Source organism: Notechis scutatus, chromosome 4, assembly GCF_049901735.1.
Source record: "Notechis scutatus isolate UNSWTSFEM ecotype Mainland chromosome 4, rNotScu1.2, whole genome shotgun sequence".
NCBI classification, from domain to species: Eukaryota; Metazoa; Chordata; class Lepidosauria; order Squamata; family Elapidae; genus Notechis; species Notechis scutatus.
Genome location: NC_142012.1, coordinates 72,120,095 through 72,135,517, shown reverse-complemented (window position 1 = coordinate 72,135,517; position 15,423 = coordinate 72,120,095). Strand labels below are relative to the sequence as shown.

The following is a 15,423-nucleotide window of genomic DNA, read 5'->3' as shown; positions in this document are numbered from 1 at the left end:
CAATTAACTCATCTCGTATTTGATTGGTTTTTCTACAGAGTCTTCCTTGGAATACCAAAACTTCAGCCTGTCCCTCAGTGTAATTCGTTGGTTCGATTGGAGAATAGATCTTCCGTCATCTCAGGACGATACTCGATTGGCTACTTGGATTGCCGCCGCCCCTCCCCGTAGCGTTACGCAGCAGGTTCGGTTGTGGTCGGGTTCCACGTCAGAGAAAAGAGCGGAGCCGGTGTTTGTAACTCCGAGGCCGCCTAAGAACGGCTTCCTGGCTCTCGAAATGCCAAGACGCCTGTCGACGCCCGCCAATGCCGGCCCCATTTTGAACGACGCCGGATGGATGGAAGGGTGAGCGAGGGAAGGAGGGAGGCAGGGAGGCAGGGATCGAGCGATCGGTCGCAGAGAAGCTCGGGTTGGGTTGAGGCCTTCCTTACCGGCGGCCCCATACTACCAGCGAGCAAGTGGCGGTAAAGTCCACAGGCCGAGCAACATGGTTTTTCCGCATTGCCGCCTGAGGGATTGTTTCCCTGCCGACTTCTAGTAGTGGGAACGGGACGGGAATGTCGGGCAGATGGAGACCTCCGAGGTTAGTGAGTCTTACGCGAATCACGAATGGTCCGAAAGCGGGCTGTTGAAAAGCACAGCGGACTTCGGAGTGTATAAACTTACTGCATTGTGTGAACTAATTCCTCGGCAATCCAGCCCAACGGTAGGGCCTACTTTTTTTTATCTAAAACTGGCCGTTTCGCTGGACAAGGCCTGGGTTTCAGAGTGGGTGGCATGGAGCTAAAACGTGATTTCTCTCCGCCTTGCTGTCTCCCCGGACCCTAGTTGAATTCGAAATCTTTTATTTTTTTGCTGGGTGACTTTTGGGGAATGGCGGAAATCTGGAGGGACACTGGGGAAAAGAAAAGAGGTACAGTACCTCTTGTATAAACAGATTGGGACCCAGGTGATTGTCAGCTGTCTGGTTTAAACTGAGGTCTTTGCAGGAGTGATGTTGCTTTTGACAACTGTTTCTTCTTCTGTAGTTTGGTATGGATTTCGATTTAGGAACCTGAGTCAGAAGCAGAACTTTGTGGAGTTCCCTCCGTCCATTGATAATATCTCTGTCTGATAGAACCTAAGTTCTAGCCATTACTGAACTGCCAGAAGAAAAGTTTATATCCTCAGTAATGGATTTGCTGAAAAAAATGCTAGACTGCAGTATCAATTACAGATAGGGAAATAGCTTTAAAAATCACGTTGTACTGAATTAACTAACTGTATTGGCTAGTCTTGCACCATGTTGTGACTTACCACAATGTGCTTCTTACCACAATGCATTTCTCAATCCAACTAGAATTGGAGTCTAACCATGAGCCCTATCCATTATTCATTCAAATCTAGTTATATATCATCTTGATTTATTTAAAACAATTGTTGGATATTAAAAAGGTTCATTATAGCATGAATTGGAATACTTAGAACCCTGTGTGTAGAAGTTCTATAAATTATATTGCTCATGATACTAATTGTGTTATCTGTTTAAATACTTGACTACAGCTTGTCTTCATTACTTTTTGTGGAAAGTTGAATGTATTGCAATTTTTGTTTTCTTACTAATTTATTTTAGCTTGTTTTAGGTTGTATGAAGTTAGCAAATAGGAGATTGCAGATTCTTGTTTAGGCACATATGATTATTCAAGCTCACCCATGTTATTAATGCTAAATTTAAATTGCTAAATATATATGTGTGTATATAATTACATATATAATTGTATATAAAATAATCTGCAGCAAGGACATTTTCTTTCTCTTAAGAAAACATAGTGTATATTGCTGCTTCACTTGTTTGGTAGCCCAAACAATCTATTCAAGAAGTTTCTTAAATACAAATCTTAAAAATACTCAAATGTTTATAGACTACTTGTACTGATGTTGGTTTGATACTATAACAACATGCTGGTTTTAAAAATTGAGGGATATAATATAAATGGGATTACTTTTAATTCTGATTCTTTGCTTTATTTTCCAGTGTTCTTATTTTATTTATATTTTACTTGTGCAAAACTAGAACTAGCCAATTATTTTAGTAATTAAAAATGAATTCATTTCTTGAAATTACTGAGACAAATTTAGTAAATAGAATGACTTTTGTAATTTGTAATCAAATAATCCCTGTACTGAGAATACTTCATATAGCTCTAATATATTAAAAAATGTTGCTTTAGTTTCTGGGATATAATCGGAATTCTGTCAGTGCACTGACAGGTCCACTGCCTAAAAACCTCCATGCCTGAACTGGAGTAAGTTATTAATGATCCTGTTGAAGTAGCTTTATTCAGTGAGGCTCAAGATTTAATAGTATCTGTGCTTCTCATATGCCTCTCCAAAGTGATAACTAGATATAGCTTGGGTCATTTGTTTGATCTATTATTTTGTTTTGGGATAGAAAACTGGTTTTGGAAGTAGAGAGGATAAAATTGCCTTGGCTGTTGGTTTCTTTCAACAAAGTTGCTTGGGATTTTTGTTTCTTGAGGATTTTTTTTCTTTGCTCTGTTTTTCCCTATATATGTTTTACTTTTCTAGGGCTTTCATGAATTTAGCATGAAATTCCCCATTTAGCCCAAACATTGTGATAAGATTTAGGCCCTCCCATGCAGTTCATTAAGGCTAGGATTGCTGAAAGTGTCATTCAGCAACATCTTGAACTTGCAAGTTTCCTTTTCTAGGCCTAAAATCCTGTTAAATATTTTCATGATATGTTCTGCCAATACTGGTATATATGTTGATGTATAAATTTGCTTTTTAGGAATGTGTTTAATACAACTAATTAACTTAGTTAACTTATTTATATTTTGGGAGCCACGGCTAAGAGATTTGATAAACTTTTCTCTTGAATACAGATAACAAATTTTTAACATGGAATATAAATGGAGCAAATGCTCCTCAAAAAAGAAAAAAAAACAACACTGAGACAATTGAAACAAGATGTAGTTTTTTTACAAGAAATATAACAAAAGATGGGAAGTATTTGATCTATAAAACTATGAAGAATTTATATCAGTGGGCTTAAAAGATTAATGGAATAATTTTGTACATTAATCCACAAAACTGATATTTACTGATGAACTCAGTAGATAACATATTGCAATTGAGGTTGAAATGCAACAGATCAAATCTTTAATTATTAAATGTTGCTGTTTATGTTCCAAATGAGCATAAAATTAAGTTATTTAATCATCTTATGGACCAGTTGACTATTTTTTATATGAGAACTGGTGCATGATGGGGTATTGGAATAGAGTAGTTCTACAATTTGATAAAACTTTAGATAAATAAATTAAACTTAAAGACAAATTAAATTACCAAAGTCTTTTTAATATGACAGATAATCTATCTTGTGGATATTTGGAGACAGAGGTATGGTACTCCAGAGAATACACTTATTTTTCAGAATGCCATATATCTTTTTCAAGAATTGATATAATATGAATTTCTAAGAATCTTTCCAATAAGATCTCTAGGATGGAGATTTTATCCAGAACTTTTTCTCACTACAATCCTATCAGTTTGATGCTTAAGGAAAAATCTTAAGGATCATATTAAGATTTAAGATCCTTATAGGCCTTGGGCTTTCTTCCTACCTAGCCACTCATCCATCCTGAATAAGACTGGTTGCAGCGTACACAAAGTGGCTGGAGCTTGCAGGCCTTTGGTTTGTTTCTAAGAAGCCTAGCTGGTTGAGGCTGGCCCATGGTGAAGGGAGTTGTAGCACTCCCACAGTTGTAAGCACCAACTGCTGCAACAATCAGATATTCAGGCAAGGATCGTAAGTCCCTTTGTTCAGCATTGTCCTAATTTTGAATGGCCACTGAACAAATGGTTGAAGGTTGAGAACTACCTGTATGCTCAAAGGTGGAAGGATTTACCCATTGTTTACAGAATAAGAATTGGAAGGGACCTTGTAGATCTTCTAGTCCAACCCCAGTGGTAATATTCAGCCAGTTTGCACCAGGTTGGGTGAACCGGTAGCATCAATTTGGCCTGAGTCACCGAACCGGTAGCAACTTCTGGCTGGCCACGCCCCTGACCCGGTCGCCACTTGCTTGCCCCTTCCGGCTGCTCGATGCTCGCCCAGCCCACCCCCGCCCTATATATGTTGCCTTCTCCACTTGGCCCAGCTAATCACCTCACCAGTTGCCTTACCAATGCCAGGTCAGCTCAGCTCACCAAAGGTAAGCAATGCATGCCACTCACTCATCCTTCACCTTGGGTGCGGGCCTGGGCCTGGGCCACCAGGGATACACTATTCCCTGAGGTGCTAGAGCCGCCACCCGGTTCGGCCGGGTCAGGTAACATGTGATTTCTCACGCCTTGCCCCGGAGCTGCCGTCCGCTCACCGCCCGCTCTCCCTTAAGTGTGATACGTCGCCCAGTTTCCCCTCCTTCAGCCGCCCCCGTCCTTAATCTCCTCGCTTCCTCCCCTACAACTGTCTCTTTCATTGTCTGTGGCCGTGACCTTACCTTCCTTCCGTGGCTGGTTGCCAGGGAAGGCAAGCCAGGGCTGAGAATCTGTTAGCTCCCTGCCAGCCTGCATCTCGCCTCCCTTGTCAAGAGATGCCTGCAGCCGCTGCTTCTTTTTTTTGAACCGAGCCAGCTGCTGGAGGCTTCTTGCACCCCCCAAAAGAGGCAACATCACTGAAAACTACCAGCCTCTGCTTTTTAAATGCGCCAAAAAAGAGCTTCACTCCCACCACCATCGCCGTCCTGTTCTTCGCACTGGCCGTGCATGTGCACCCCATTGCCTGATGTGCTGGGGGGACTTGCCTAGCCAAGTGCCTCTGCTCCAGCGCAGCAGGCAATGGGGTGCACCTCGGAGTGAAGAACAGGGTGGTAAATCCTAGCTGCTGCTTCCTTCCCAGCTGGAACTGAGCCAGTAGCCCACACGCAGTCTCCTAGCAGAAGGTCCTGGGACCTCATGTGCACACATAAGGCTGGGACCTTCTGTGAGGAGACAGCGTGTGGGGAGTCCCTCCGGCACCATGAGATACACACACTCTGTGTATGCCCGAGAAGGAAGAGAAGACTTGGGTGAACTTTTCTGCCTCCCTTCCCTTTGCTTCGCTGCTGCTTGGAAGGCAGCCGCCCCAGCTTGTCCCTTTACGGTACTTTGATGCGGAGTGGGGGACCAGAAAGGGACAGGCATGGTGCAGGAGCTGCCTTCCGACTCCCGGCCGAGTCTTGCCAGGCCTCCCTCTCCCCCGCCAAGAAGCCTACAGCCACCACCTCTTTGCCGGAGTGAGAAGCCTCCAGTCGCCGTTCCTGGCTTGGTTCTGGCCGGCAAAGAGATGGCAAAAAAAATGTAGGTCCATCCCTTTGAGCCCGCTGCAATGGAGGGACTCCCCTGAGCAAGTCCGAGCAGAGCAGCACAACAGGCAATCGGGTGAGCCTGCGTGGCCGACATATAGAACGCAGTGGCAGCGTTGTTTTGGAGAAGCAGAGCAAAGCTGGAGGTTGGTAATTTTCACTGCAAGAAGCCTACAGCCGCTGTGTCTTTTTTTCGGTGTGGCTGGAGTCCGCATCTTGTGACAAGGGCGAGATGTGGGCTGGCGGGGAGCCCAGCAACAACAATGGCTCAGCCTTGGCTTGCCTTCCCTGGCAGCCAACCATGAGAGGAAGATACAGTCACGGCTGTGGGACGACAAAAGAGGCAGTCGTGGAGGAGGAAACGGGGAGATTAAAGGCCGGGGCCTCTGAAAGAGGGGAAATGGGGTGATGCATGTGACTGGTGAAGGGAGAGTGGGCGGCATACAGGATTAGGCCAGGCCTTTGACAGATTAGGCCAGGCTTGCCTGGGCAGAAAATAGGTAGATAGATAGAAATTCAAAAAATTTTCCTACTGGGTTCTGTGGGCATGGCTTGGCGGGGGGTGGTCATGTGACTGAGTGGATGTGGGTGTGAGTGATGTCAAGTTGAACATGCCCACCTAGTCACATGATCCTCCCCTATCAAGTCACGCCCACAGAACTGGTAGGGGAAAAAATTGAAAACCATCACTGTCCAACCCCCTGTCTAAGCAGGAGGCCCTGCCTACACCATTTCTGACAAATGGCAGTCCAGTCTCTTCTTGAAAGCTTCCAGTGATGAATCTCCTACAACTTCTGAAGGCAAGCTGTTCAGTTGGTTGATTGTTCTTACTGTCAGAAAATTTCTCCATATTTTTAGGTTGAATCTCCTCTTGATCACTTTCCATCCATTATTCCTTGTCTGATCTTCAGGTACTTTGGAAAATGGCTTGACCCCTTCTCTCGGTGGCAGCCCCTCAAATATTGGAACACTGCTATGTGTCCCTGGTCCTTCTCTTCATTAGATTAGCCATATTGAGTACTTGCAACTATTCATTGTATGTTTTAGCCTCCAGTCCCCTAATCATCTTGGTTCTTTTCTGCACTTTTTCTGAAGTCTCAACATCTTTTTTATAGTGTGGTGACCAAAACTGAATGCAGTATTCTAGGGGTGGTCTTAGTAAGGCTTTATAGAGTGGTATTAGTAGCTTTTGGTTTTTCATGCCTAAGTGTAAAACTTTACTTTTCTCTACATTGAATTTCATTTTGTTAGATAGGGCCCAGTGTTCAAGTTTGTCAAGCTCCATCTGGATCTTGAGTCTATCATCTAGAGCAGTGATGGCTAACCTTTTCATTGTTGCGTGCTGAAAGTGTGCATGCGTGCCTGCACCCATAATGCAATATATGTGTGATCCCCCACGTGCACCCCTCCCCCAGCGCATGCGTGAGCATCTCCCCCTGTGCATGCACTGCAGATACCTGATAATCAGGTGGCTGGCAGGGAAGGGGCAAGTGCATGCGCAGTGGCTCTGTTCCGGCGACGGCTCACGTGCCGGCAGATATGGCTCTGCGTGCCACTTCCAGCATGCGTACCATTGGTTAGCCATCATGGATCTAGAGTATTGGCTATTTCTTCCAGTTTAGTATCATCTGCAAATTTGGTAAGTTTCCCTTCTATTAGAATAGAATAGATAAAATTCTTTATTGGCCAAGTGTCATTGGATGCACAAGGAATTTGTCTTGGTGCAAATGCTCTCAGTGTACATAAAAAAAAGATACATTCGTCAAGAGTCAAGAATCATAAGGTACAACACTTAATAATAGTCATAGGGTACAATATTCCCTCATCTAAGTCATTTATGAGGATATTGAACAGTACTGGGCCTAAGACGGATCCTTGTGGTACCCCGCTTACTTCCCTCCATGTAGATGTAGTACAATTAAGTGTCAAGGTCTACTCGTTGAGTACAGTTTGTCAGCCAGTTACAAATCCATCTGTTGGTGATGCTATCCCATTTTTTTTCTAGCTGATCAAGAAGTAGGTTGTGGTCTACTATGCTGATGTCTAGTATTTCATTGATCTATTAATTTAGTCACTATGTTAATAAGATTGGTTTGGCATGATCTGTTTTTAACAAACCTATGCTGACTTCTAGTTATTACTTTATTCATTTCTAGATGTTGGCAGATCTGTTTTTTTATTATCTTTTCCAGTATCTTCCTGGGTATTGATGTTAGGATTAGATCAACATGGTGCATGTTAAGCCACCAAGGCTGCCAGACATTTGAAGACAGAAGAAAAACCACAGCACAAGAGAAGCGAGCATTCCGCAAAGCCAGAGCTGCAACAATGGTGCCCACACATGTCTGCCTGACATATGGCAGAACATTCTGTGCCCTATAGGCCTTACTAGCCACCTGGACTTTTATGATAATATTTTTCAGAGTTTCCCAGGTTTCTTGAGTTGTTTTCCCCTTTAAGATTTTTATCCAAGGAATCTTTCTCAATTTCTCTCCCTTTTAAAACCTAAAATTGTGGTATCATTCTGTTCTATTGCTTGTGTTTGTGTTATGTTGAATTCTAGTTTGACATGGTCACTCTCACCCAAGGTTCCTGCAGTTTCAACTCCCTCTATCATTTCTTCTCTAAGAATTAAGAGTTAAGTCCAGTATGGCTGTCCCTCTAGTTCCCTTCTCTACCTTTTGGACAACAAAGTTGTCAGCTAGATTGGTCAGGAACCTATTCAGTTTCTCACTTGGTGCAAAATTAGTTTTCCAATTGATGTCAGGGTAATTGAAGTTCCCCCGTTACTATTGTAGTGTGTTTCCTACATATATTTGTTAGTTGGTTAGCAAAAAGTACATCTATTTTTTCTGCTTGGTTGGGCGCGTACACCTATGGCAATGTCATTCTTGTTTTCTTTTATATTGATGCATATGCATTCTAGCAGGTTTTCGTCTTTGGTTTCATGCATTTCTGTAGCAATATAGTGGTCTTTTACATACTGTGCAACTCCACCTCCTCTTTTATGGGCATTGGGGTATTTTTAAACAGTGTGTATCCTTCTATTAGTATGTTTCAGTCATGAGTTTCATCTCACCAAATTTCTGTAATTCCAACTATATCGTATCTACTTTCATGTATTAATAGTTCAAGTTCACCCTGTTTATTCCCCAAACTTTGTGCATTTGTATATAGGCACCTGAGATCTTTATGTCTGACTCTGGTTCCTATGTCTCCTATTTGGTGTTTGGGTTGACTTTCTTCCTATCCCTCCTTACCTCATTATTTGACTTGTTTTCTAGGGGTTTTTGCTTGGAATTAGGCCCCGGGAATCCTAAAGAATGGTCACCCTCCTCCCTCAATTTTAGTTTAAAGCCCTCTTGATAAGTTGAGCCAGTTGTTTTCCGAAAGCATTCTTCCAGGCGTGGGTTTCTACCGGTTCTGTCCATCTCTGTAGAACCAGTAGCTCTGAAGAGCAGCAGACATAGAACCGGTTCTATGTCTGCTGATGTTTTTGCCCATCCACCTGCCCGGCTCTTACCTGATCTTTATTTCCTGAGTTTTCAACTTCAGCTGCCAAACGAGGCACAGCTGCAGTTAAAAAAGCAAAAAAAGAGGGCTGTTTCAAAGGCTGCGTCTCTGGACACAGCATGCTGATGACAATTTACAGGCGCACGGCTCATAAATCCCGAACCGGTAGTTAACCCTATCATATCCCACCCCTGCATTCTTCCCAGGCTTTTTGTGGTGCAGCCCATCCCTTGCCAAAAGCCCATCATCCAGAAGCTCAAAAATATTGCCAGAAAATTAGAAATTGGCTGGAGGAATTGACAAGAGAACAGCTCGAATTCAAACCAGAGTCCTTTCTATTAGGGATCTTTGATAAACAAATACCAAAAAAAGTAAAATATATAATAATACATATTTTGACAGCGGCCAGATTGGCTTTTGCACAATGTTGGAAACAGCCTCATGTTCCATCAGAGGAGATGATTATTCAAAAAATTTCAAGTTGTGCAGAAATGGACAAATTAACTTTGGCATTAAAAAATAAAAACACTTCAATATACTACAACAGCTGGATCTGCTGGTACAAATGGATAGACCAAAGATAGATTTCACACTAAAAGGCAAAAGAGGATAGGATAGAATCATAGTAGTGATATACAGATATATGTAAGGATTAAGTGTGTATATGGCATAAAATAAGGATAAAAAGGAGGTCTCACAAACTTTTGAAGATGAAAATGTTTTTAATTGTTTTCTATCTTTTTCTTTCTATTTTCTTCTTTTCTTTTTCTCACATTTATGTATGGTCTGCTTTAATTGTAAAATCAATAAAAAAAATTTTTTTTTTAAAAAAAGCCCATCATGGAAGTAGTGCAGACCATGGTCCATTCAGAGTTTTTTTGATGACACCAACACTCTAGTCAGTGGTTCACTTCTACACTCTGTGCACAATTATTAGGCAAGTTGTACTTTGGAGGATTGATTTCGTTATTGAACAACTATAGTGCTCTCTGTCAATCCAAAATGTTAGTAAACGTGAAACCTGAACATTTAAGAAAGTAAAAGTGAGGTTTTGGCTTTCTTAAGAGAATATCTATGTTTGCACAATTATTGGGCAACTATTAGTGTGCAGAATTATGCAACTAAATGAAAAATGAAAATTTGCCCATCTCACTTATTTATTTGCATCTGTTAAAGTAAGAATAATAAACAAACAGCTCAACATGTACAAATAAACACTTCTGACATTAAAAAATATATATCAGTGACCCATAAAGCCATCTTTATTTTCAATAATAGTCATAAGCCTTCCATTCATAGAGTCTCTCAGTTTCTTGATCTGTTCACGATCAACTTTTTGTGCAGTAGCAACCACAGTCTCCCAGACATTGTTCAGAGAGGTGTACTATTTTTCTTCACTGTAAATCTTCCATTTAAGAAGAGCCCAACGAGTTCTCAATAGGGTGTAAGTCAGGTGAGGAAGGAGTCCATGTCATTATTCTTTCATCTTTAAGGCCTTTATGCCTAGCCACATAGTGGAGTACTTTGATGGATGTGATGGAGAATTGTCCTGCATAAAAATCATGGTCTTCTTGAAAGATGCAGAATTTTTCCTGTACTTGAAGAAACTTTCTTCTGAAAACTGGCAGTAGGTTTGGGAGTTTATGTTGAGTGCATCTTCAACCTGAAGAAAGCTTATCTTTAATAATACCAGGCCATACCAGTACCCCACCTCCACCTTGCTGGTGTCTGAGTCGAAGTGGAGCTCTGCCCATTACTGATCCAGCCATGGGCCCATCCATGTGGTCTGTCAAGTCACTCTCATCTCATCAGTCCGTAAAATCTTTAAAAAATCTGTCTTTAGATATTTATTGGCCTTCTTATGCTCTATTCCAGCTATCTTAAGTCTGTTCTGAAATTTGTTATTAATAAATTCCGTACCATTATCTGTCACCAGGGTTATCAGTTGCCGTTTAGACTTTCTTTCAGCAAACCTAAGCCAATTGAAAAAATGTTGATATGTTTCAGTTTTGCTTTTCATTAAATAGCAAAACCCATATCTAGAATAATGGTCCATAATGCTCAGTATATATCTAGCACCCCCCATACTGGGTTTCTTTGGACCTATTATGTCTGCAAATACTACTTCTAAAGGTTCTTTTGTTTTGAAACCATTTAGCCTATTTGCAGGCAATACTTTACTCTTATCTTCACAGCAAACATTACAACGCAAATATTTATCACAAGGTTTTAACCTTATTCCTTCAGATAACTCAACTGTACGTTTTAGCATTTTAAAATTTACATGCCCCAAACGCCTATGCAATAAATGGATACATTCTTCATGAGGTTTTATATTATTAAATACAGTCTGTGCCTCCCCTTTCTTACTATTATCTAAGACATATAATGTTCCATTTAAAGCTGCAGTTACCCTTTTGTTATCTTTTTCAATTATGCAATTATTATCTTTAAAAGTAATTACATAACCTAATTTATCTAATACCCTTACTGAAAGCAAATTAAACTTTAGTTGCGGTACATACAACATTTTTATATCCTGGTTTATGCACGGACAACGTGCAAGACCTTCACCTTTCGCGTTAAGATTCCAACCGTTTGCAAGAGATATATGTTGAGAACTTTTAGACATTTTTATAAATTTTGTCTTATCTCTTGTGATGCAGTGGGATGCGCCACTGTCAACCACCCATAGATCATTCTTCACATCAGAGTTGCTAAACGTGGCTAGTTCAAATGCTTTCTTTGGCTTTTTTATATTCTGGCTTTTTCTCTTTTTGCAGAATCTTGCCAAATGTCCTCTGCCTCCACAATTAAAACACTTTTTAATTGTGTATGCCGTCGAAGATAAATTCTCTTCTTCCAGGTGCTGTACTTTGCTTAGCTGGTTTCTTACAGGCTTTGAAGATAATTTCTCTTCTTTCTTATCTTCTCTCAGCTCGTCACGCTCACGCCTTCTTCTGGCTTCTTCTAATAGCCTGCCTGTTATGTCGGTTAATGAGAGGCTTTCTTTTGGCAATACCTCTAACGAAGTCACATAGTCATCATAGCTTTGATCTAATGAAGATAATATTATGTAGACTTGTTGCAGTTCATTAAATATAAGCTCTTTTTCTTGCAAATCTTGAAAAATGCTCTTCATACAGTTTAAATGAACTAACATATCTCCATTCCTCTGAAGATGCGTTCGAAAAAGCTTTCGTGTAAGATTTATATGTGCTCCTACACTGTCCCGAACATAAATCTTCCTGAGGTTCTCCCAGCAGTTTGCAGCATTTTCTTCTCCACGAATATGGACAAGCTACTGATCACAGAGAGTCAGTCCTATGATGCATAAAGCCTGCTCATTCTTCAGTTTAAAGTCTTGTAACTTTTCGTTATCATCATCATCAGCAGGATCCCAGCTACTCACATCTGGTGGGTTTGCTATAATGTCCCACAAACCTTCTTTACGTAGAAGTAAACTACATTTCATTGACCATGAAACATAGTTTGTTCCATCCAGCCTGGATATCATGGACAGTTGTGACAAATTTACTTGTGCCATTACTCTTCAGATATTTTGACTATTTTAAACTAATTAAAACAGTTTGTTTTTACAGTAATGTGCAACTCACACCAACTCTCTCTGCTATATCCTGGTTAGTTAGACTATGCTGCTGGGCCCATAACCAATGTTAGTGTTTGGGGATTAACCCCTAGCAGAGTATTGCAGCAGTAGTCAAGCCAGGAAGGGCCCCAGAGTATACACACACTGAACACAAACACTGTTTATAGTTTAAATAGTTTTTAATCCATTTAGAGTTTAAAGCATTGTCATTCAGTCCATTAAGTCATTCACTATATTTCCATCCAGTAAGACTCACTAGTATAGTCCAAGTTAAGAGTCCTTGCAATATCTTTATCAGCCGATAAAGATATCTTCTCCTCCTCCGGTTTCACTCTCCAGAGAAACAAATGCTGGATATTCAACAAGACGTTCAAACAGTAGAACAGTAGAATTACGCAGTAAATCAGCAAACAGTAGCAAACAAGAACAGTTCAGTCACAGGCACTCACAGTCAGTAATCACAGTTAGTCACAGTAAGACACAGTTAGTTGCAGTAAGCTTTCCAGCTTCTAATGCTTCCTTATATTGTAACTTCTAACCGCACCCTTAATCGGCTAATTGCCTGCAGCATTGTGCTTAAAGTGATAAGCACTTAAACCATGATATCTAAGTTTTATATATTTATTCACCCAAACCATATTTGGTATCAATGTTATACCTAACAAGCTTCACGCCATCCACCTGGCCCTGTGCAGCTTCCTCCCTCAGGTTCGCGGACGTCACGTCCTCATTTTCACGGACAACGTCACGGCCAAAGCTCACATCAACAGGCAAGGGGGAACCCAGTCTATTCAGTTGATGAGGGAGGCCGAACGCCTCTGCCATTGGGCAGACTCCAATCTCCTCTCGCTAAAAGCAGAGCACATCTCTGGAGTCTCCAACATCCAGGCGGATTGGCTGAGCAGGGCCACGGTGGACCAGTCAGAATGGCGCCTCCACCCATCCCTGTTCCAGGAGGCATTCAGAATCTTCGGCCTACTGGTGGTGGACCTTTTTGCATCCCCGACCAACGCACAACTTCCCAGGTTTTTCTCGAGATACCCTTCCCACGGGTTGGAGAACCACAACGCGCTACGCTGCCCCTGGCCCCCAGGGCTCCTGTACGCCTTCCCTCCACTAGCCCTAGTTCCCAGAGTGATACAGAAACTCACCCACAAGAAGGCAGATCTGCTTCTGCTGGCCCCTTATTGGCCCAGGCGCCCGTGGTTCGCGGACCTCCGCAACCTATCTGTAGCGCCCCCCTGGAGAATCCCCCCGGACAGGATTTCCCTCTCTCAGGGGCCCCTTCTACATCCGGAACCCCAATGGCTCCAGTTAACCGTCTGGAGGTTGAACGGATCCACTTGAGAAGAGAGAAATTCTCCAGCCAAGTAATTGACACCATTCTGGCTGCCAGGCGGCCCTCAACCACTCGGATATACGATGCCACTTGGAATAGTTTCTGAAGGTGGTGTCGTGAGTCCCGAGTTAACCCCCTCTCCCCCACTATTGCTCAGGTCCTGGAATTCCTCCAAGAAGGCCTGCGCAAAGGGCTTTCCCCAAACACCCTGAGACGACAAGTCGCAGCCCTGTCAACCGTGGTCTCTTGCGACAACTTTGGTTCCCTCTCCCACCACCCTCGGGTTAGAGCCTTCCTCAGAGGTGCCACCAACTTGTGCCCCCCGACTGTTCACAGGTATCCTACCTGGGACCTCAATAAGGTTCTCGTTTCGCTCACAAGGCACCCGTTTGAACCTCTAAGGGAGTCCTCCCTTCAATTTTTAACATTTAAGGTAGTTTTTCTGGTGGCCATTACATCAGCATGGCGAGTTTCGGAAATCGCAGCCTTATCAGTCAGAAAGGACCTCTGTGTGTTCCACGCCGACTGGGTGGTCCTTTGTCCCGACCCCACTTTCCTGCCCAAGGTCAACTCAACCTTCCACAGGGCGCAGGAATTGGTTCTTCCAAACTTTTGCCCCAGACCCTCGAGGGACAGGGAAATTCTTTGGCACACCCTAGATGTGAGACAGGCCCTGCGCATCTACATTAAGCGCACACAACCCATGAGAAGGTCGGAATCCCTTTTCCTTTCCTTTCAGCCCAGGACATTGGGGCTCAAAGTATCCCCCTCAACCATCAGTCGCTGGATTAGGGCAACTATCTCTAGATGCTACCTATTACAATCCCTGCCCGCACCCAGTGGAATAACCGCTCATTCCACCAGGAGTGCAGCTACTTCGGCAGCCTGGGCCACACAAGCCCCAATCGCTGACATATGCCGAGCAGCCTCCTGGGCTTCTCCATGTCCCTTCATCAGGCATTACAAAATAGATGTATAGGCCTCAGCGGAGGCCTCGTTTGGCAGACGAGTCCTACAGAGGGTCATCAGTGACCCGGAGGGGCTTCCGGCCCAGACGGAGTCCCTCCCGTAGGACTGCCAAGCTTTGGTATGTCCCACTCTGGATGCTCCAAGCGACTCGAGGGAGAATGGGCGTTGGTTCTTACCTGATACGCCCTTTCTCGGCGAGCCGCGAGGAGCATCCAGCCCCACCCTAATTTCTCCGTCTGGTGGGGAATCTTGTTTCAGCCAAGGATCCACTAGTTGGTTAGGATGAGTACATAGCCTTTCCTTCTCGTCCTCACAAAAACTGGGGAATGCTGCATGGAGTCACGTGAGGGGGCAGAGCGTTCCTCAATTGAAGCTCAGCCTGTGAGAGAGGACTCTGAAGCACCTCCCACTCTCTGGATGCTCCTCGCTGCTCGCCAAGAAAGGGCGTATCAGGTAAGAACCAACGCCCATTCCATGATCAACACTTGCCTTTTTTTTTTCTAGGGAAGTTTGGGATATTTTTCTATCTGTCATAGAAGCATTTGATGGTACTACTTTTTTAGGGACATTTGATGATGCTTCTTTTCTAGATGTCTGCATGTTTTCTTACAGGGAGAGTTAATGAAATTGATTGCTTAGCACCA

The 15,423-nt window shown here is 42.9% G+C and overlaps 1 protein-coding gene across 4 annotated transcripts in view; it reads left to right on the top strand.

The window, feature by feature from the left end:
• Positions 1-210: 210 nt before the first annotated feature.
• Positions 211-15,423, top strand: part of GBF1 (golgi brefeldin A resistant guanine nucleotide exchange factor 1) — a 348,645-nt gene continuing 333,432 nt past the window's right edge. For all 4 annotated transcript variants that reach the window (XM_087963724.1, XM_026674267.2, XM_026674268.2 and 1 more), the window contains exon 1: positions 211-345. In XM_087963724.1, the coding sequence (XP_087819850.1) occupies positions 278-345 (68 nt within the window). In that variant the 5' untranslated portion in view covers positions 211-277. The remainder of the gene's footprint in view (positions 346-15,423) is intronic.